Source organism: Genypterus blacodes, unplaced genomic scaffold (genome assembly GCF_046128005.1).
Source record: "Genypterus blacodes isolate CSIRO-AG114 ecotype Tasmania unplaced genomic scaffold, CSIRO-AGI_Gbla_v1 ptg000022l_1, whole genome shotgun sequence".
Lineage (NCBI taxonomy): Eukaryota > Metazoa > Chordata > Actinopteri > Ophidiiformes > Ophidiidae > Genypterus > Genypterus blacodes.
The window spans coordinates 2,049,084-2,072,849 of NW_027466835.1; the positions used below are offsets into that span (position 1 = coordinate 2,049,084).

The 23,766-nt window shown below is 45.9% G+C and overlaps 1 protein-coding gene across 4 annotated transcripts in view; it reads right to left on the reverse strand.

Moving 5' to 3' along the window:
* Positions 1 to 1,760: 1,760 nt before the first annotated feature.
* LOC142992391 (BAR/IMD domain-containing adapter protein 2-like) overlaps positions 1,761 to 23,766 on the reverse strand; it is a 40,825-nt gene continuing 18,819 nt past the window's right edge. Inside the window, exons 4-15 of one of the 4 annotated variants that reach the window (XM_076142800.1) lie at positions 17,908 to 17,969; positions 16,937 to 17,008; positions 14,000 to 14,137; positions 10,220 to 10,372; positions 8,843 to 9,085; positions 8,310 to 8,541; positions 7,897 to 8,098; positions 7,724 to 7,792; positions 7,462 to 7,615; positions 7,138 to 7,175; positions 3,692 to 3,734; positions 1,761 to 3,177 (exon numbers count right to left, since the gene is read on the reverse strand). In XM_076142800.1, coding sequence (XP_075998915.1) covers positions 3,707 to 3,734; positions 7,138 to 7,175; positions 7,462 to 7,615; positions 7,724 to 7,792; positions 7,897 to 8,098; positions 8,310 to 8,541; positions 8,843 to 9,085; positions 10,220 to 10,372; positions 14,000 to 14,137; positions 16,937 to 17,008; positions 17,908 to 17,969 — 1,391 coding nt within the window. In that variant the 3' untranslated portion in view covers positions 1,761 to 3,177; positions 3,692 to 3,706. The other 3 variants (XM_076142803.1, XM_076142801.1, XM_076142802.1) reach the window with 3 other exon arrangements.

Here is a 23,766-nt window from a genome sequence, read left to right on the forward strand (position 1 = left end):
TTCTCGACACAGACAAAAATGAGCAGTGTTATATCGAGATGTTTTACAGAGTTTTATTTTTTATTGAAATTTGGGGCATCTGACCCTGGTGACCCTTTATGAGACAGTGCCTCACGCTGTAAGAGAAACACCCTCGATATTTGCACACTTTGATCCTGTTTTTGTTTGAATTTGTGGAAAAAGAGACGAGTCGGGACGGCAGTCTGGGTAACATCGGGTAAACATCAAATCAGAAATGTGTGCTGAAATACACAATATCAGCATATTTAGGTCTGACATGCAGAGCAAAAACAATGAGAGACCTTATTTGCTTAAAGCAGCACCAGGTCTGTTTGTGTCCTCACAAGAAACTGCGAACTCACCCAAAAAAAGAGAAAATAAGAAAATGAATAAAAAGCGGAGAAAAGTCACCGCCTCATTGGCTGCCTTGGTCCATCTGCTTATCAATGATTGGAGACGATTAAAGACTGTTACAGCAGCTGAGCCGGCAGACAACGAAACGAACAAAATCCGAAGTGTGTGTGTGTGTCCCCATAAGGAAATCACTGTCATTATTGGGACACACACAGTTTCAACTTTTTTTTTTCTTTTTTCAAGCAGTCGTGGGTGGTGGTGATGGTTGTTTGAGGATGACGGTGCTGAAGCTTCTGTTGAATCTTAATTGTAACGTTAGTCTCCGCCAAAAGTATAAAACAAGTTTATTTGGTCATTCCCCATTTATCACCACCACTCATTGTTAATGAGGACCTACACGTCTGTTGTTACTGTAAGCATCTGAAGCACTTTGTAGAGCTGAACTGGGTCTATATTTGTAAAAAAAAAACACAAAAAAAAAGACTGTGGTTTTACATCCCCCATTCTAGAATGAAATGACTAAATATGAGATTCCTTGTTTTTGTGTCCATGGTGACCAGCTACAGCTTCCCCTTCTTTCTTTGCACATTAGCTTTTTGCTCATATTAGCTTTCATCAGCAATAGAATGACACCAAACGGATGGAGGTATGTAAAAAAAGACAAAAGTCTCCCCCCCCCACACATACACACACCCCTCCCTCCTCCTGTTCAGCTCTTATCATTTCAGTGCAATGTTGCATTTTGACACAGAGTCATGTCACAATCCAGTGTTTGGTGTATTATATTGCAGCTTGTGCTGAATGCTGAGGGACTTTGAGGTGTCAACAGCAACAAAAAAGAGAAAAGAGAAAATGATGACACATCTCATATAGGCTATTGTATGAATGTCATAGCAACATGTAGCAGGTGGCTCCACTTAGAATTACTACCGCTGTATCAACAGCTCTGCCCACCCCCCTCCCCTCCAGCTCGCTCGCTCTCGATCCTCCTGCAGCTCAAAGTGCCAATTCCGTCTCGTCTCATCTCACCTCGCTATTATTTTTGTATGAACATTTTCAAAAATGATGCAATCCACTGAAAAAGACTGAAGACAAATGAACACACTGGATGATATTCTCGAAAATTTGCCAAAGAGATATTTCAGAGTCCATTGGCTTAAAGTGGCAGATGCCTTTTAGGAGAAGGTGAGGCGGGTTGTTTCATGCACCGGTAGTGATGTCATTGCTGTTTCCATCCCTCCCACACTCATGGCTATTGTACTATCTCAAACAAATAAATCCAAATACTTTTTTTTTTCTTTCTGGTGTCTCTTGACGGGTTTGTTTGTGTTCACATCAAATGGGAGAATCCACACACTTATAGAAACACGACAACACGACACGTCAAAGTACAAATTTTGTGCCCATTTAGATTTATTTTTGATAATTTATATGCACTTTCTGTACACGACAGTTATAATACAAACAGGAACAAAAGTGAGAAAGGGACAAAACGAGAGTGTGTGTTATGTATATAAAAGTAAAAAATCACCTCTAGGATAAAAGCATGATCATATCACTCGTCCATGGTAAACGTTTGTTTAATGATGATTTAGTGTCATCAGGTGTCGTGAGCTCGTTCACACGCAGGATGATCATCCCCACACAGCAGAGTAGATACAGGCAACTGCTTTAGCCAGCCAGATGAGTTTATAATACTGAGAAAATGATCAAAAGCTATAATAATAATAAGCTACCTTATACGCTACCGCTCACCCTCAAAGCTTAATATTAAAAAGATGATCCTTTAAGTGTGTGTATGTACAGCAGTTCATCTCTCGCCTACCCGGCAGCTTAGACATTATGGAAATTTAAACAAAAAGGTTTCTTCTTTTCACAGGGGAGGGGAGGGGACGTTTTATTCAAGCAAATAAAAAGCTGTTACTAAAGAGCAGTTAGCTAGACATGACTAGGAAACAAAACAAACGTAATCCCATTTATATATTATTTAAGATTAAAAAACAAAAAGAAGAAGATGATGATGATGATGATGCATTTCTCCTCAGACCAGTGTACAGAACGTGGATCGGTTCAGCTCTTCATGAAGCCCATTATTTAAAAAAATAGAAGGCACAGTTCCCGCATTAAAATCTGGGTATACTGTCTCACAAATAGCAAATATATATATACTGTATATATATATATATATAGATGTAGTGGAATATTACCTAACAAAAGCAGAAGCAGTTGACTCGTCATCAGTCTAATTCTATATTCTATCTGTATCAAACCAAACCACACTTTGTCCTCCGTCCCAGACTCGACCTCACACCTCCGTCAAACACCTAAAGAAAAGTTTGATTGCTCCTTTTCCACCACACCCACAACATCCTCACATGTAATATTCAGTGTATAGTGTCGACGATATCCCAAACTTAAACTGCAGAGAAATATAAATGTGCCTATGCTGACAGCACACTTGCCAAATCTATTAGTTGAAACCTTATTTACCGATGGCGTGAGCTTAATAACTAATAGAATCTACCGTCACATGTGCACTTGAGCGATCAGGCTGGACACATCCAGTCTGTATGGATGAGGATTAAACGCAGCATATAATAATTGCTATGTCCTAGAACGTGTTCTTAGAGGCGTTCTGCCCCAATCACATTTCCATCCCTCTTAGTCAAGTCAAACGTGCCGGTGGCGGTTATTTCCTTTCTATTGACATGGAAAGAAGGACCTGTCTGTGGGCAAAAGGGGGCCGCAGGCTGCTAGTAGAAGATGGGCGCAGATCGGTCGTCAATGTAGGTGGGCCGGAGGTAGACCTCCAGAGAGCGGTCACTGTGGGGAGAGGAGGGGTGGGGCGGGGAACAGCGGCGGTTAGGTTGAACATGTCACACAATGCACAGAGATGAATACATAGTTAATCCTGTACCATCACCCAAAGACGTCTACCTACCTAAAGCTCAGCAAATAGGTGCTACTGTGGTTTAGCAAGCATGTAGTGAGAGAAGACTAATAGAAACAGGAAAATGAAAACTAAAACCAGCTGGAAGTAAGCATGCATGCAGGGTTAGTGTCTCCTCTGTATGCTTCTGTGGTATATACAAAGAAAAAAAGGAAATCTTAATGAATTTCCTTCATTAAGATTTCAAACCCAAGGCCCCGTGGACTGACAGAGCCAAAACGCTGCCATGTCCACGGAGGCCAAAGGACAGACGAGACCTGTGATTCCCAGCATCCTACTGCAGCCAGACAGCCAGTGACAGCAGAGACCAGGCAGTTAAAACTCAAGAGAGGAAGAGAGAAGGTGATTGTTTGGCTGGAAGGCAATGGAGAGCTGGTGGTGACTTACGGTGGTCCTGTTCCCTCAGAACCGGGACAACTCTGGACCCAAACTGGAAGGTAAAGAGAACCTTTGGGTTTGAGAGGCTCATCTTTCAGGCAGATCATGCATGGGTCACATTTTCAAACGACATTGCGGGTTAGTCTGGTGCAGGATGAATATTTTGTACAGTAGTTTGGTAATATTTACTGTAACTGAAATGAGGAATGGAAAACAGAAGGACACACACTTCATGCTCAACATGCCAAGGCTACACGCTCCTGTTCAAATCCAAAACAAGGCCGGTGGTCATTTCTACAGCTTGCCTCAGTGGACATTCACTTCAAATGCAAAAACGTAAAATTTCAAAAATGCTCTGTAAGTGTCTGCGAAAATGTAACACGTGTACATTTTACCACTACACCCAAATACAACCCAAACACAAGCCAAGAGAACACTGATACACAACCGAAAAGAAGGCGGCAAGCAGGCAGGCAAGAGTACTCGCAATGCTCACACAAAAGCCACCACACACGCACACGCACACACACACACACACACACACACACACACACACGGTCTACAGCCAAACAGAGAGCGGGACAGATGCTATTGTGACAGCAGCTTTCGGGGAGTCACTCCAGACTGAGAGACGGCATGCTCGGGACACAACTGTGACGTCACGGAAAAAAGACGATTTGGGGACAAAATATAATTCAAAAAACACTCGGTTAAGAGCCACAAGCTGTCAAACAACACCGGAGAAAGTCATGTAACTGAGAGAACAGACTTCTCGTCAGACCAGACTGTTTATTAATATATAGAGATATGTTTTATTTAGAATAATTTTTGTAAAAAGTCACCATACATTCAAGGTCAATTTGTTAGTATCACATTTCTGGTATCCCTCCACAGCATGCATATGATAAAACACTTGAACTAATCAATATCTTCTCATCGTTTCTGGAAATATATTGTTTTTACAAGGACAATAACACATTTTTTGTAAAAGAAAAGACCAAAAAAGAACCCCCCCCCCAAAAAACTACAAAGCCACTCATAAATAACACTGACAGCTGCAAAAGCCCATGGTTTTCATTTCAACTCAACTATTTCACAGTTGTCATTGAGTTTATTCAACAGAAGATCCCGTAAAAGGAGACGGCCCGGTCCGACTGTTAGAAGAACCCAAATGTACGACAGAATCAGAGAAAAGGAACCGATCGGAAGGTTGTTTTTTTTTTTTTTGTGGGAGTGACGCATCATTTCTATAATATGGCATTTCTGGCAGTGAGACGGGCCAGGAGAAGGTCAAGATGAGGTCGTGTGTGAGGCTTAGGGGAGAAAGCTTACTGGCAAAAATTTGGATATGAAAATGTGATTCTGCAATAATCATAATACAGTGTAACAACCAATATATACTGTATATATATATTCTGTTTTTTTTATTACACATAAAAGTATCCGTCTTTAATAGAAAAAAAGAAGCAAAGTAAGGCAAATATGACACACACACACACTCTGTGGACGTGTAGCACTGACACAAGGAAGCACAGCGCGACCTACAAAGCCTCTCAGAACAGGAACATCGTAATCTGCTGCACAGCTTTACTTTGAACAAAGCTTAGAGCATGTGTGTGTGTGTGTGTGTGTGTGTGTGTGTGTGTGTGTGTGTGTGTGTGTGTGTGTGTGTGTGTGTGTGTGTGTGTGCACGCGTGTGTGTGTGTGTGTGTTCGGTGGGAGCTCAATAATACCGGGCCCCCATGTGCTTATAAAGGCCATTCAGTCAGTGGCTTTAGTACAACGGCATTTAAGTCTTTTGGCACTTGTACAGTACATGAACATGTCTTTTAGTTTGACAAAATGACACAACCATGTACATGCATGAAGGTCAAGCAGGAGCAAAGGCAGTCTCTTGAGAGATCAGTCCGCGATGGTGGACTGTGTTCAGAGATAAGATAATTCAGAGTCCGTATCGTTGCATGCTGAGCAGGTAGGGCCCGCTCTGGCTCTCTCGCTCAACGCAATCCTCCACCCACCAACCGCTACTGTCCACACCGACACCACCGGCAGCAGCACCCAGGACGGACGGAGGGAGGAAAAGGAGGGACCCGGGGAGGAAGAGAGGACAGAAAGGAGGGATGAAACTGGCCTCTTCCACTGGAGAAGGGGTGTGTGTGGAGGCAGAGGAGGAGACAAGTGGACAGGAGGGAGGTTAAGAGAAGGGGGGAGGGGGGAGGGGGGAGGAAGAGGAGGAGGAGGAGGAGGCCCCTGTGCTATCCGGAGCTGCCTGTGACTGTCTGTATGTCTGTTCTCACACAGTCGAAATCAATTTGCCATCAGGACTGTCACTGTGGAACAAAGAGAGAAGGAAGCTTGCCAGGTCGGACACACTCAGAGAGAAATGGAGAAAGACAAGACAAGCACAAGGTGGCAGGGCAGAGTTTAAGAGAAGGCCAGGTGGGCTCCAGAAACGTCCCACCTACAGCTACAACTCCAAACACACCTGCCGGGATCAGGAAGATTGGACTTCCAATTCCCTCATCAACACTTCATAGTCCTGATATGTACGCCCATTACTGATCGTATCAACTGATTTGAATTTGTCTTTGTTGGTCAATGAAAAGTAGATGTTGGTTACTGTTGATGAGAAAATCACCAAGTCATCTCCTTAGCAGGAGGGATGTAGTGTCAATTTGGACTGTTAGGGTGAATACACCCTGAAATATTCACTCCAAGGGGGCAAAAACACATTCAGAGCAGACAAGAGTGTAAAACAACTTGGCACTGGCGCTCAAAAGCTCCAGGCTCAGAAGCAGTGATGATTGAGATGAGGTCAGCATGATGTCTACTGTCACAACATAGAGTCCACCAAACGCCGATACACAACACGCACGCACACACACACGCACTCCATGCCGTCTCTCTCTCTCTGTCTGTCTCTCTCTCTCTCCCTCACTCACAGGTACACAGTACACACATACACAGCGATGTACTCCCTCCTTGGACGTCACAGCAGCGTCTCCCAGCCCTGAACTTAAGCAGCCCCACTGAGTCAGCGAGGATCTGATAGGATTACTGGCCTACGGTGCTCGATGACATCACAATAAACTCAAATACTGACACGGCTGCACTGCATTCATTACTCATAAGAGCTACAAAACTCTCAAAGCAAGAGTAAAGAAGAAAGGACAAAGAAGACAAGAAAAAAAAAAAAAGAAGAGTCAAAGTAAACATGTTCATGCGTCTGATGTGGTGAGGATTTTAGCACTACAGCAACAAAACTCAAAATCCGTCGTTCGGGCTTAGCAACACTCCTCATAAATCTGGGTGAGTCCCCCTGCGTGTTTGTTTGGCTCTCGTGTCTGCCTGTTGTGAAAGCTCGAGTTTCTTTTGAAGTTAAAACTATTAAGATGGCTGCACCAGGCATGTCGTTCTTTATTCAGGAAGATAGTAAAGGTAGAAAAGGCACTTACCTTGTAGCAAAGCGGCTATCGTAATCCTCGACGGGAGGCTGCAAAGAACCAAAAGGACTTTTTGTAACTTTCTGTTGGAGGGCAGTTACGTGCTGTACTTGAATACAAACACTAGGTGGCAGAAAAGCTCGAGCTACCGCAGAACTATTCAGTCAGATACACACAAAATGTAGAAGAATTGAACACTGATGTGGTCCCTGTCATACTTTCAGGTGAGATGAATGAAATCTTTTCAAAACCTCCCGATTTATCTCCAAAAATGCAACAACTTCACAATTTCTCAAATGGTCTTGCGTGAAGAACGGGGTGTTACATTGCGTCTACCTGTGTGCCAAAGGCTGCCATGCTGTAAGGGCGGGGGCGGGTCTGTGCCAGGCTCTGTGCCAGCAGGCGGGCGGTCAGGCCGTAGTCAGGAATGGGCAGCGACGCGTCGCTCTCCAGCAGGTTGCCCGTGCTGCTGCTCTTCCCATGGTGCAGACTGGGAGGGGAAACATATCACAGACATCTCAGGAGTTGGGACATGGCCTCAGGATCAGGTCAGGATCACTGAGCTGAAGCCTGTGTGTGCTGGAGGACGGAGACATACTTCACTTTCAGCTTCTCGTTGTCACTCTCAGGCAGAACGCGCGTGTAGGAGAAAGGAAACCAGCCGCGCCTGAGAAGAGGCAAGACCGTGTTCAGTGATTAATATTGATCATATTTGGACAAGTTGACTGTGCAGATTCAGGCAAAGTAGAGTAAATGAACGAATAAACTTACATTTTGTTCTTCTCATTCTCCCCATAGTGCCACCCGTCACGGGCTTCAGGCACTAGCAAGGTGATGATGTCTCCCTCGGCGAAGCTCAGCAGGGTGCCGTTGTCACCTGCAGCATGGGAGAAGATGGCCTGGACTCGGGCTCGCCCGTTCCTTTCCAGTCCCGCTGCCATGGAACTGGACCGAGGCAGAGTACGTGTCTCTCCTGAGGGTGTGGAAGAAAGAAACACATTGAGAGTTTAGGACGGGAGACAGAACCTTGTAGAGGCAGACTGATGTCTATATGAGCTTAGTTGGCAGGGAGATGCTGCTGTAGAGCGATACGTCTTTGTGCGGTCAAACACTAAGATGAGTCTATGATGTGATCTGGCAGATAGATGCTCTGTCCCATAGCGCCGTGCGGTCAGATGTCTTACCCACTGGGTTCTTATTCTTGGCGGGGGCGGCCCTGCGGACAGGAAGAGTGTTGGAGTAGACATCGCTGACCTGTCTCTGGGGCTGGGCCTGGGACTGGCCCGGCCCCTGGGTCTGAGGAGACGGAGGCCTGACTTGGGAGACAGACACACTCCCTCCGTCTGGCCAGTACTCCTCCCCGTGGACTCCTGTTGTCCCATTGACCATGGACATACCATCTGGGCCCATCAGTCTCTGGGATAAACAGGGAATCATAAATCAACAAGTTAACTTATGGAGATGGCCCATAATGTACGATATTAGTAAGGAGTTAGGATGAACGATCAGAACTATGAAATGGAAGCAAGGAGGTTCAATTGGTGGTAGTACTGACTTAAAATAAGTAATTCCATCTTTATGTATGATCATTCATATTACAGAGTTATGGATTTTCTGAATTACATCAAACGACAGCATTGATTTGACAGACGAAACGGGTACAAGACAAGAAATGATGAAAGCTAAACCCATTCTCTCAGATATAATTGGTCCTCACCGCCTGGTGTCCGAGGCCGCCGCCCATGAAGACGGCCAGCTCGGGGGGCACAGGGAGCGGCTGTGCCCCTGGGATGGGGTCTGAGATGACCAGGTTAGACTTGGAGGTGTGCATGGGGCTTGTGCCTCCGAGGGAGGCAGAGCCCATCTGCTGGGCCAGGAGCATGGCCCTCTCTGGGAGCTTGTTGGGGTCTGAGCAGACCTGCTGCCACACTGGGATCTTCTGGGTCAGAAGGTCCTTACCCTGGAGAGGAAGAGGAAGAGGAGGAGGAGTGGAGGAAAGAGACGCAGAGTGAGAGATTTCCCTGAAGAGTTTTCTGTATCAAATCTTCCATTTGTTCTCTAAGCTCCAGTTTGGTCCTCAGAGGTGTTTTGCTAACATGCACACTTGACCACTGCCTCCTCATGACTATGATTATGTGTGTGTGGGCAAAAGCAGTGGGAGAGACTAAAAGATGACCTGACCCAATGCAGCCACTCACAGCCTGTGGACAGTTATTCCTGTCTACCAATCCAGCTTAATGTATGCATGCACAGACATGTACACACACACACACACACACACTCTCTATCTCAAGGTGAACTGTCCCTATGCACACCCACATCCTGATTAATGACTAGACTCCATGTTGAAAAGACAGCGAACACACACACACACACACACACCTTCAGTCTGTCAATACCCACCCACTAGTAGAGTCCCAGGAGATAGATGAAGTCCATTACCCAGGAAAATAAAATTCCTGGGTAATGGATATGCATACATTTTGAGCACTAACACACACACAAAAAATATACATAACATAAGACATGTGACGTGGTAGAGAGCTGGTCTATCATATCACATGCCAGCAGGAATCATTTGGTCTCTGCTCTAAACTCTATAGATCCTGCTGAGCGCATTGGGATTTGTTTTCCATCGATCACTTGGAATTGTCCTTTTCTCTAGTAACACACTCCCTGTTGGTTATTTTTCGTCAGCTGGGAACAGTCTGGAGCCTTAATGAGTGTTTGAAATGAAAAGACCCATGTGATTGGTCCAAGCTAATGCCACTTTGAATGATGAAGCTCAAAATATCTTTAATTTCCAGAAACGACGATCTAGGCGATTAGGAAATAGAGCAGCGACGACACATGGGGAAATAGGTGACGGGTCATAAGGGCGGGTTAAAGATTATAAAATGACAATAACAAAATCTACACATATCCCTCTTTTAAAAGAACATAAATACTACCAAACAATCAGTCTACTACTTAATAATTGAAGAAATGATTTAAATTCATGTGCTATTCTGTCAGAACTGATTTGATTGATTCATTTGTCTACAGCTACGAAGCTCAGCAATCACGTCCAGCATTCCACTTCCTGTCTTGTTACCTTGCCGTGGTAGGCGCTGCTGTTTTTGGCCACGGCACACTGGCGGTCCACCAGGAAGCAGTACCGGCGGCGCTCCTCTGACAGGGCTGTCTTGTATCCCTCTGCGATGAAGGTGTCCAGCTCGCTCTGCTTACTGCTGATGGTCTCCACAAACTGAAAAAAAGGGGAGAGTATGGTAACACGGGGACATGAATGCATCACAAGCGTCGAAAATCCTGTCACGGGACTGAATCTGATATCGGCCTTCACATCTACACACATTAACACCTGGGAGCTGCTTCAGCACGCTATTACTTGCGCCGTCAATCACTGCACGGTTCCATCGGAGCTATTAGGGGTTAAGTGCACCTTGGCAGGCATTGTTGTGCGAAGAGAGATGCCTGACTCAGGAACTTTTCCTCTGGACGGATATTCCCTGCCAAGCACTACCAAAGCAATTTGGAGTGAAGGTCCCCACAGTATCGAGGCGGTGCTGCACGCAAAAGCCACATTGAGACGTTTTACATGTCGGAGAGTAGAAAACAAAGAAAAACAGGGGCGTTCTGATGTGCACAGTTAGTGTGTTATTGGAACAGAGATTAGATGCATTTCCCTCTAAAGACTGCAGCTCCTGTGGTGACAAACAGCAGAATTTGCATGTTAGTCACTACAAAATGTTTGAGGAAACTCTCAAAGTAGGTTACCTGAGTCCAGTTTCAAGGCTTTAAAAACGCTGTGAAAACACTGTAACGTGTTAAACGCAGATGTTGATGTCTCACATGATGACACAATCAAGTTTGTGGCTTATTCCGATTTTTCTAATTTCAAGAGATTTCATTTCAAGATCTTTGAGTCTGGAGGCTCTGCAGTTGACAGAAAGTCTATGTTCCAAATCTACTGATGGGGGCAGACTAATGGAGTTCATCTGTCCTCCCCGCAGACCGCCACACAGAGCGGATGCATTTCATTTAGTAACCACCAGAGCACACTGCTTCCCCGCCGCCAGCAGCCACGTGGGAATTGGTTTGGAATTCCCGAGTGTGGAGGGAGAGTTTAAGTGGCTAAATGACACCGAACACAAACATTCTGACAAAGGGGCGTGTGCGTTTAGCGTGCGAGCTCCGGGAGGAACCCGCCCACTCTGTTACACAAATCGGCTGAGCCAAGTTGTCAAATCGAGCGAGGGAAGGAGAAAAGGTTGATGAGGGGATTTCTCTCCGGAGAGCAGCTTGACCTTGTTCCGTTATTTCTGCAGAGCTTAAGATGAAATTAACCTTTCCTTAAAGAACTCCTTTAGGCTCAGTTCCTCAGATTCTCTTACAGGCCTGAGACAGCGGCGAGGCAATCAGAGGGGCCTCTCAGCGCGTAAAGCCGCTTTAGATAAAAGCAGGACGGGGAAACACACCAAGGTGAGCAAACGTCCAGCAGAGCAGCCCGGACACTACAGCTTGGAATTTTGTGAATGGGTCTGAGGGGAACTACAGAACATTTGAACTACAATGAAAGCTTCCCAGCCGCCCTGGCCTCTGTCCGTCTCTCACCCAGTGACCCTTTTGTGTCTCTGCGCCCTTGTTGACCTCTGAGCAGAGCTAATGGACCTGTTTGCCCTCTGCTCTGTCAGAGTCCACAGAGGGGGTCAGCAAAACTAACCTGGACAAATAAGGTGTACACACACACACACACACACACACACACACACACACACACACACACACACACACACACACACACACACACACACACACACACACACACACACACACACACACACACACACACACACACACACACACACACACACACACACACACACACACACACACACACACACGCACACACGCACACACACACACGAGCAGCCTCGGGTTCAAATCAATACGAGAATTGCTTGTTTTGTGAATTGATAAATGAAATCCTTGTAACCTTAAACAACAATCCTCCACTGATGCAACATTTTTGGGCCAATATCCCAATGCACCAACATAACAATATTGCAGTATTAACTGTTTTTACATTATATAACCTACTCTGCTGTACAGTAACGCTGTTTGTAGTTATCTAAAGCACTGGGGAGGGAGAGGGAGGGGGGAGGGGTCGGTTTCTTTAATGCAAAGCTTAGAGAGTCAAACAACACAGTTTGTTTGTCCATTTGCCTCTGCAGCTGAATGAATGTACGCGTCTACATTTACACTTTTCTTACATTTTGGCACAGTTGCTACCAGACAACAGCTGTCCTGACACTTCTTCACCCCAAAATCTCTCTCTCTCTCCCTCCTCTGTGTGTGTGTGTGTGTGTGTGTGTGTGTGTGTGTGTGTGGGGGGGGGGGCTATCTAAAAGAAGGGATCCTCCCTCACACATCAGACACACACACACACACCCCTCCTGCCCCTGATGTGTCTCTGAGCACACACTATCTTAACTATCTGGGGTTGGAAGGTTGTCAGTGTTGCAGTACAGGTCTCCTGTGTGTCGTCGTCCTCCTCAGGGATCTCTCTCTCTCTCTCTCTCTCTCTCTCCCTCTCTCTCCCTCTCACACCCACGGCCGCCATATGATCAGTGAAAGTGAGACGGCTGAAAATGAGAGAGGGAGATTGATTTTCCTCTCCTCTCTCCCTGGGTTAACACTTTGCACGCAGTCGCCAGGAAAGCGACGGACTCATTCAAATCGATATGCAGCCTTAAACCCCGTAGGTCCGTCTCACGTTTCTATCGCCTCATTTAAGTATGAGGATCAGAACGTTAGATGCGTCTCTCAAAGCACTTTGGGAATCTGTCTCTGTCTCTTTACTCCCTGAGATCAAGACCCACATTTGCACAGCAGCTTTCATATCAAGCTGAATGATCCTCGTGGCCTTTGCTCCACCTCCTTCCTCAGGACTCACAGCCATTACTCCAACACCCTCTTCAGACAGACAGGTACATTTAACGTCGTGTGAAGCTTTAATCCTCAAATAATCCTTCCCGCTCTGCACATAACTGGACATTACCGCACATTTCCAACTGGGCCGCAAGCGGAACACACTCAACATGAGACCTGAGTGGGATCAATCCAGCACAGCAAGACCGCGCACGGACAGAGAAGGTATGTCACATCAGATCTCTACAGCTAATGAGCTCTACACTCATCAGCCGCAACATTACGATCTGTTGATTGGAGCAGGGGCATAGCACAGCAGGGGGGGCCGACAGCAGCCTGAGCCTCGACGCGCTGCTTTAAGGTGTATAAGGTGAACATTTTCCCTGTTACTCTTGAGAGTAACACCTCGACCTAACATGGAAACCGAAGCGCACACCCCGGCTCCGTTCTGTCATATTCCCTGGAGACGGCGTGAGCACTTTGCATGCGTCTACGAGCATCGCTGAAGAGAGAGAAGAGTAATAATTGTACTTGTCACACAGGTGCTGAAGTGCATGTAATGTGTGTCTCTTTACGTTGATGGGATAATACAACGTTTGGATACTCTGGAAGTTTTTGATCTGAGAACCAGGAGTGAATGCCTCGCGGACTCATTTGTGAAGTTTAACGAAGCACAGGCTCTTCCAGTGCAACTACACTTATTGTTGCATGCGTGTACTTCAGATTGGCAAAAGCATTGGCTTCATAATCAAACCTCCACTAGTTTCCTTCCCACTCAGAGCACCTCGCCGCCGCCGCAGCTCTGTCCACCCCCATCCCTCCCGCTTTGCAAATTCAATTTACTTTGTGAAGTTGTTTTACTTTGCAGCAAAGCACTTTAAGTTCTAATTTATCGTATTAAACGGCAAACAAGGAAGTAAACAGAAACAGAGTGGAGACTCACCTGCATCTCCTTCTCTCCGTACTTTGAGGGGTTCTTGCTGCCCTGGCTCTTCCTGCGTAGCTTCTTCAGTTCGCCCTGGCACTTCTCCAGACTCTCCCCTTTGCTCTTGTGCTCCGTCTGGTACTTCTTCAGGGCGGCCTACGTGGGGGACAAGAGAGGCGGAACAAGAGACCACACGGGAGCGTTTACTGATGAAAAAGGTTTGTAATTGCAACTGCAGTATTTGAACAACAACTCAAACTATAAATGTCAACGTGGTAGAAGTGTGTGCAGCTGATCACAGATGCAGTGTTGAGCATTTTGAAATACTTTGTGCAGTAAAAAGTCACTTATGCATCAAAACCTAGCTTAGGCAATAGGAAGTAATAAGCATTAATGCATTTTATAGTGCAATAACTCCTCATATCCAGCTGATCAGATGATTCAGAACGGGGCACTTAGCTAAATTGACGGCATTATATCTGCCATTTTGTGTTTAAAGACAAAATTCCAAAGAGTCTGTGATAGAAAACCCTCGCCCTCCACTGACTTGTTCTGTGCCTCATTCGCTTTATTCAGTCTCATAGCAAAGAGCATTGAAATGCCAAGAAACAGCAGTTGTGTGGACACAAACAACAAAAAACTCCAGGAATGAGTATCTATAAAATTCTGAACGGTAAAACAGAGGCCTAGAAGAAGAGAGAAGTCAATCTGAGCAATAAGCCATCAGGCGCCAGCAGGAAGAAAAAGGGAAAACTGTGGGATTCTGACACTCCATATGGTTACATGTGCAATTTGTCACATCCGACTGTCAATTTAAGGATAACTTCTGTTGTAGTCACAGCGCAGTAGTCACAGTTGTCACTTCTGGCCATTCAGCGGGATCGTTTCTGCGAGACGAGCGGCACTGAGCCTCTCCTGGTACCTGATCCTCTCCGTTAGGCACAAGCCATCAAAACGCTCCCCCGACTTCTTATTCTGCAGCCGTCTGGTTTAGCTGATTCACCGCTCGGTGGCCATTATTTGCGCCAACTGCCAGCTGCATCAGTGAACTTCCGATTTGTTCCGCCGAACGAATCGATTAACCCCCGAAACTCAGAGATCCCACCGACTGAGAGCGTATGAGACTTATCACACCTACTGACTTCATACGCTGCCTCCTTTTGAATCGACCCAGTTGCTATGGCGTTCGGGGGCGTTGCCATGGTGTTGGGGGGTGACGGTTAGGATATTTGGTACAGCGTTCTGGGTCGTTGCTAGGACGGTTGCTATGGTGTTTCTGGAGGTTGCCATGGTGAACATGTTGCTTACTGCTGCCGAGGACTTCCACTGGGATTGCGTGTTTCAGATTAGATCGGTTTCCTGCTGACGATTAAAAGTGGCATGGCAACGGCAATCCATCGCCAAAGGAAATTACCATCCCCCTAAATATGATTAAAAAATGTCTTTTTAAATTATTTATCGAGGAAAACAGCTTTCAGGAATGTACAGCTCAGTTGCTATAGTAACAGTGTTTGGTGAGACAAAGCACATGTGGTCTCTAGATGAGGGGAATTTGGTGCAGGAGACAGTGAGCGAGGGTTCAACGGCCACATTTGCAGGCTTTGTAAGGCAGATCGTGGTCTCATTTGGCTAAAATGGAGCAAAACAGAGCACCTGCTATGTTTGAATCAGAACCTTCAAAGAAATAGTAATTTTGTTCGGCAAATCAACAGAAAATGGTTCAAACATGCTGCTCCAGACACTCCAGATCATAACCCATTAAGTTTGGGGGGTCATATGGGGGAAACAAGATAACAGGATAACATCCTTAGCATCCCTTTCATTACATTGCTACCTTCCCTGTTTCTTTACCGAACCCCGGTGCCCGTGGTTCTCAATCACAAGCCACCGCTGAAAACACAAACAATTAGTGTGATTAGTTCTGATTATAAACAGTATGTACCACAGCTTGGAGGATGTGACGCCTGTCTAAATGATGATGTGGAAGCTCTGTTGGTCTTTGCTGCTTATGCAACGTCCCTACATGTTGTTTTGATAATGTCCTTTGAGCGTTCCACATCAAGTTAATGCTCAAGTTTTGACCTCGGAACAATAGTGAAAGGAGACAGAGGGGGGGGGGGAGTGAGTGAGAGAGTGAATCAGTGAGAGAAAGAGGGAGAGAGTGAGAGAGAAAACAGAGAGTGTAGAAGAGGAGAGAGTGTTTTTGGACTGAGTCAAATTCAAATGATTAACTCACAAAACTGTGAAGCAAAACCATGGTGTTTGTCACTGCAGCAGATCTGAATAAAAATCCGATAAAGTTATGAATGTTTGTACCTCGGGGATGGGCTGCGACAGAAACTAAATCTAAAACGGAAACATAAACTGCACTGAAGTTTGAGGCCTAAAATACGGCCGAGCACAAGACATTTGCAGCCGCTTGATGACTTTAGAGACTGTAGATGAGTGATCAATACTGCAACATGTACCACTCTGGAAATACATAAATTCATTTGATAGATTGGTCCTTTCATATCTTGATCAGTGTGTTGATGGGCAGTTTGAGAGCCTGGGTGCCACACAAACACCACTGTTTCATTTACACCATTCCATTTGTAGTAAGCAAGTATAAGCGTGTGTGTGTGTGTGTGTGTGTGTGTGTGTGTGTGTGTGTGTGTAGCTGCAAACTGAAGCAGCTGATTCTGGTTCTTCCAACAATATCATACAATAATGGCAACATATCCCATCCCCCAAACTGATGCACGGCACTGCTGCTCTACACCGAGGCTACATCCCACTCATTCTAAAGATATCAGCTCTCTCTCTCGCTCTCTCTCTCTCTCTCTCTCCACACCAGAAGGGGTTTATTATAATCATTCTTTCCCCTGATGTGTGAGTAGACATGAAATGAAAGTCAAAGCATCTTTACTGACGGAGCTCTCGCTTTGATACAATAACACAAGATACGTTACTCACGGTCAGATATCGGGAGTCCAGGTCCACCTTCTTCTCCAGCTCGGAAAGCAGCTCATTGTGGAAGGATTTCAGCTGGGAAGCAAACACACAAACACAACTATAATACCACCACATAGAACAGTTGAGCTTCATTTATCATGTTTGTCTGTTTATCCGCCTTTATCGCTGCTGATTTTGTCGATTTGCTTTTGTTGCTGAGCCTTTATTTCTTTTTGCTCTATCTATTCTACTTCATATGTGATGATGTCGCTGCATTTGGGGAAACGCACTGGATTGCTTTCTCACCTAGAACCAAATTAGAGGGAGTGTTTTGTTGAGTTTGATCTCTGAACAGAAATAGCTCCGGCCTGTGTTTATCTTAGTTAAGGTGGATTTTGATGAAGGTGCACCGGGCGAGACGTTTCCCTCGGCAACCAGCCTTTGCGCCAAGTCAGACTAAACATGCCCCAAATAACGATTGGGAGACGTCGCCTCGCCTTATTGTGGGTAAGACAGTAAAAGAAAAGTTAATTATAATGTTCCGGGTCTGGCACAGAAAGATCCGGCGGTGATGTTTCCACTGATGCTGTTAGAAGGATCCCAGTTTCAACACAGCACCTTTTCTACAGTAGAATGTCTGAAAAAAGACATCCATGTCCCGATCTGAGGGTCAATTAGTCAGGGTGAGTGCTGATCGAGTTCAAAGCTCCCATGGCAGTGAGGTAATGGTGTGTGTGTAGGTACAGTAAGTGCTTGTCCGTCTCAAATAACTTGGATAACTTGTTAATCTTTCTGTAACATTCAGACACTTCTTTACCACCTGTCATTTGTTGTGCTGCGTCTCGGAAAGGAGAGCGCAGCCAAACTCCAACGTGCATCACAGCGGCGTTAAATATTTGATGCACAGATGAATTTCCCTGACAGTAGAACTATGATACGACACTCTGCGGCCGCATAACGACTGTCACAAGACGCGCGGTTTGAATACCAACCATCTCCTCGAGCTGCACTTGGATCTGTCTGTGGACTTCAGCCATCTGGAACAGCACATCCCCTGCACAGGAGAGAGAGAGAGAGAGAGGGAGAGAGACGCATGAACAACTGTCAGCACCACAAGCATCCCTACAGCAGAGAGAGAGAGAGAAGAGAGAGAGAGAGAGAGTCCGGGGAGAAGGAAGTGAAGAAAGTGAGAGATGGGACAGAGGGAGAGAACCTCGCTCATGCAGGACGCACACAGGACGCACAAACGTACAGGACGAGACGGAAGGGACAAGGTATGGAACAGAGAACGATGACGTTTCGTGACAAAGAAGGAAAGATGAAGGGGAAAAAGCAAAAAACGAGCAAACGCAAAATTCTAATTGTTCAAGCATGTGTAAGGAGGCGCCTAACGTCTTGTGCAGATTAAAACAGACTCCCCCTTCTTTCGTTGATTAGGCTAAAGTAAAACAAAACAAAACAAAACAGGCGATGTGATTTTCTCTATTCAGAAGGGAAAAAAACACAAAATAAAAACCCCCCAAAGAAAAGAGTAACGTCTCCAAATAAAGGGAGAAGAGGGGAGATAAAAGGAGAGTCATGCAGCTGGTGAGGGTGTTTGGTTTTCATATACCTACATGCTGCCTCCTCTGATTATGCAGTGCATTGTCAGGAAAAGGAACACAAAGAGCGACATTGAGCAAAAGACACACAGAGACCTGCTGGAGAGACACTGTGAGATCTACAGAACAAAATGAAACACACACACACACACACACACAGAGACATATATATTTCAAAAGAAGCCAAACGTCCAAAGCCCTTTGATCCGAGGCGTACGGCCGCCACATTCATTTAGTATTAACACACACTATATTCATATATTCAGGAATTTACATTAAATCACATTGTCTGTCTTTTGGAAGCAATATTGGACCTGCAGCCTGAGAGATTAGAATTCCAATTAAGCAGGGGATTGTACCCGAGTGAAGCGGAGACGAGCCGCGCTTTCATAATGCTACTCTTGCTTAAAACAAATTAATTATGATAAACATTACAGTCTGTCTGCAGTCATTAATGTAGGACATTTGTGACTTCACACTGAAGTGCGCTACTTAGGGCACATCAGATTAGCTTTACCCTGGTTTTGCTCTCCCTCTCCCTCGCTGTGTCCTCCTTCTACTCTCTGAAGCCTGACCTGTACCAACATGTCCACCGACTCTATGAAACTGCTCACTAGGTGAAATGTGAACCGCATGAGGCGTGACTTCATGTTTGTCTCTCACCGAGAGGCTTTGGAAGAGGTCTCTCTCTCTCTCTCTCTCTCTCTCTCCCTCTCTCTTAGCAGACAGAATCGCTACAGAGACAACAGTGGAGTGACCGTGTGTCAATGTTGACAACAAGGGGACGTGAGCGAGAGCAGCGAAGCCGGATGTTCCTTCAGACGCCAGGTAAGAACACGTAAACAGAATGTTAAGAGCAAACCGAGGAACTAATGTGCAATTTGAGAACTGTGCTGACAATACAGACCTAAGACCTGACATAATGCATTTAAGATCTATGAACATTGGTTTAAACTGACTTATAAACCAATTTCAGCATCATAAATAACAAACTCTAGTATCCATCCGTCTTCTCATCCAGACAAGAACGGACCTGCTCGTGTTTCCTGCTCAGAAACTTTTTTGAATGGGTCAAAAACATAAATATTAGTGAAAATGGTGATAAAGGGGATTTCCAGGTTTCCTAAATAATCCCAGACTGTCCACTGAGTGGCGCTGTAGCACGGGGAAAATGGAAGTGATGGAGTGGTGGAGAGAGAAAGTTTGTAAAATTTGTAAATTTGTGGTGCCGAATTGAGATTATTTGAAGTTGTGATACAAATATATGTTTTTTCCGTATTTTTTTTCAGATTATAGTATCAATTTGTGCCAATGATCTATTACCGCGGCTCTCCTGAAAAAGCAACACCAAAAAACAAACAAACATTGTATTATATTCAATGCTGACTGCAAGACTGAGCTCAGCAGAACAAGACATATGAGGACAGAGTTCAAGTCTACGTCCACGTGAAGACGGACATAAACAACAACACCTAAGCCACCGGGCTCATCTTGTGCGAGGAGACAGTCTGGTTCTCTATCCTGGGCGACCTGATTACTGCTTGGCCTCACAGCGGCAGAGAAGCAGGCCGCTGCATCCTGTTCCCCCCCCCCGCAGGCCTGATAAGCAGCTTACACTCATCCCTGATCACACAAGCGTCAGGCTTTGACACCCTGGTATTCCATTGGCGACTTCAAATGGTTGGATCAATTAATAAATGAGCAACTTCACTCTGACACAGAGACACAGAGAGACACACACACACGTTGTCAAGTGGGCTGGCAGTTTGACGGCAAAGAGCCAGAAAGGTAAAGAATGAATGAATCTGTGCTTTCATGTCACCGGCGGTTTCATTTCTGCACGACGCGAGATGCCAAGGCATGAAAAAAATAAATAATTCTGCCATACTGCCAGCACTTTGGAGATGCAAATAGTTACCATGGCAACTTCGATATCATACCCCACAACAACGGCAACGGAAAAAATTGTAATGCAACCATCGGGGTCTGTTCACAGCGGAGGATTCAATCAAGAATCAATAAGAGGCTTGATGTGGGAGCGATCGCTCTGCGTCGTGTAATGTTGTTTCTGCTTGGCACGACCTGCGAGAGTTAGTTTAAGAGCTCAAGTCTGACAAGGACATCCGCATACCAGCTTAGACAGAGACACGACAGACAGGTCGATAGGTTCAGTGACACAAAAGAGGCAGCACACACACACACAGACGCATACACACGCGCATACACACATGCATACACGAACAGTTCGGTTAGGTTTTCCACTTGTCATTATTGTATCAATATTTCCCAGCCCCCACCCCGTAATGCAGGCGCGCTGAAAACAATGCACGCCTTTGTGTGGAGGTGAGCTCAGGTTGATCTGCACCTGCAGCAGAGCGACAAGCAGCCACACGCCTGCGAGCTCTGCTGCGTGCTGGATACCGCATCAGACGCAGGACGAAGCCACGGACACAAGACTTCAGTCCGTGCGAACATACTGTCCCCTGAAGTATGACATCATCTAGTGTAGCTGTATCGCCCGATTGTGTAACAACAGAGATGATACACCCACACAGGTAGAAAGAGAGAAAAACAGAAAGTGAGCCGCAGCACGCAGGGAAAAAATGTGAAGTTTGCAGAGTTGAACGGAGAGAACAGGAGGGACAGAGATGGAGGCAGGGAGAGAATGGAGGTGGATGGAGAGACAGTGAATCATTGGTGAAGGTCAAGCAGGATTCACTACGGGTTGTCATGGAAGCAGGATAATGCTAGGGTCGTTGCTATGGGAGAAGTTGCAAAATGAGGGACAGAGGCTGAAAAGTGCTTTGTTACAAAACAATGTTTAAAAAAAAAAAAAGGACAAATCTCCTCTCTCACTTTCAGCGATGGTTACATCAGCGTGACGCTTCCCTGGGGAGGAAAGTGGAGTGAGTCCCACTGCAGGCCTCTTTGTGCGAGTGTATGTGTGTGTGTGTGTGTGTGTGTGTGTGTGTGTGTGTGTGTGTGTGTGTGTGTGTGTGTGTGTGTGTGTGTGTGTGTGTGTGTGTGTGTGTGTGTGTGTGTGTGTGTGAGAAACAAAAGAGTGATGTTAAAGCCTGCCTGTCTACCTTAGCACTCCCTTCCTCCAGTCACAAGAGAGACAAACATAGGGAGCTATAATGGGCCAGCGGATAATGTGTGAGTCGCAGATAATAGGTGAGAGCCTGGGTGGCCGAGTGTGTGTGTGCGTGTGTGTGTGTGTGTGCACCAAGTGTAAAGTCATAACACTAAAACACAGTTAATCTTCACGTGAGGGGAGGTAAATGTGTTGGAGGATGTTTACGCTTTGTCCATCCCGCACTGTCAAACACACATTATGTAGTTTTATCCACACAAATAACAAAGTTGGAGGGTTTCTTTCTTTCCCACGTCGCGTCTCACGGGAGGCGACGGCTGCTGCACCACCGTACACGACGCTGCCAAAAGTACACTTTAGCATTAGGGCGGTTAAAACCTTTTATCCTCGTATAACTCTGTCACGCCTTTAAGCCGAAGGAGAGAAATCTAAGACAAAGTTAGTTCACACCTACGGGCCGATTCAGGGGTTTCCAGTTTCTGCATCTGCACAGGGTTTTTTTCTGGGACTGTGAGGAGCTCGGGGCAGAAACCAGAGCAGCCAGATGAAGCACAAACAAGACGCAAACCGTGTGGATAAGTTCCCGCTGCGCTTCCAGATCAAGGGTCAGTGCGACGGATGCGGTAAACACGCGACAAAAGCTCAGGGACGGAGGGCGGAATGAGCCGCAGTTCCGACTTTCTCCACTAGTCCAAACTGGCTGTACACACCTGTTGTGATTTGACTACAGTAAATGCAAATGTGAAACTTCCTGCAGCTGCTTCACGGGGGAGAGACTTCACTGATAAACAGGTGCAGGTGTTCAGGGATTAGAGGTTTTAGAGAGTTTTGGAAGTTATTCATTTTTGGCCAGCCAATCAACTTCACACGAGGGAACGACTCAGCAGCACGGAACCAGTCTGGCAGAAATGAGTCACAATTCTCCAAATGGAATCAGGGCAGATTGGTGTTCAGTGTTCCCCCAGACCTGATCCCCTAGACCTGATCCCCTAGACCTGATCCCCTAGACCGGATCCCCTGATCTGGAACTCAAGTGGTTGTTTCAAAGCTTTCCTAGGACATTATGTGTGCGATAACAAAAGCCTTTCATTCAACCATTTCCTGTCTGACAGAAATGTTGATTCCAGCGTCACAGAGCCTTCGTTCCATAACGGATCTGCTTTACTTCGTCACTGACAGTATGAGCAACACACAACGCTGACCTGACAAACCCGGAAGAAAGACAACAGAGCAGAATGTTAATGGAGAGAGAGAGAGAAAAGGAGCAGAGGAGTGCGAGTGTGACGGGCAGCGTAGATGACGCCGAGTGTGTGTGTGTTTGTGTGTGTGTGTGTTTCATTTTCATCATTTTCAGATCAGAGATGTTCTCGGCTCTCTGTTTAAAGAATCACAGTACGCGGTTCAAAGCGGGAAAGGCTTCAAATGAAAGAGGAGCAGATGTTCCGGGGAAAATGAAGCAGGATGAGCAGCGGCACCGTCTCAGCGTCATGGAAACTCCCCCCAGAGTGGAAGTATGGCAGCAATGCCTGAGCGTAACGTGACTCACACTCAGCCCAGATGAAGAATCAGCCCCTAAAAAGTTGTCTGGCAGATTTCTCTCTTTATACAGCTTTGTGATTGACTAGAGGCAAACACACACACACACACACACACACACACACACACACACACACACACACACACACACACACACACACACACACACACACACACACACACACACACACACACACACACACACACACACACACACACACACACACACACACCAGCAGCAGCAGCAGAGTCATGTAGCTACCTGTTGAGGAATGAGCCAAGGAGGGGCTCAGTGCGAAACTTAACCGAGAGAGAGAGAGACAGAGAGAGAGAGAGAGAGAGATAGAGAGACAGAGAGACAGAGAGAGAGAGAGACAGAGAGAGACAGAGAGAGACAGAGAGACGACCACTCAAACTATTCTAACCCTTTTTTGTAATATACATTTTGTTATGCATCAAAGAGGTCAAACTTTGTGAAGTCACACAGATGTGCAGAGGTCAATTTACACACACACATTTAGCTGAGAACCTCCCATTTTATGCTGACACGTCTGCAGAATCAACGCATCAAGTCAGCGAATGAGGCCAGGACCTGTGACGCGGATGTAAGTCCCATATCT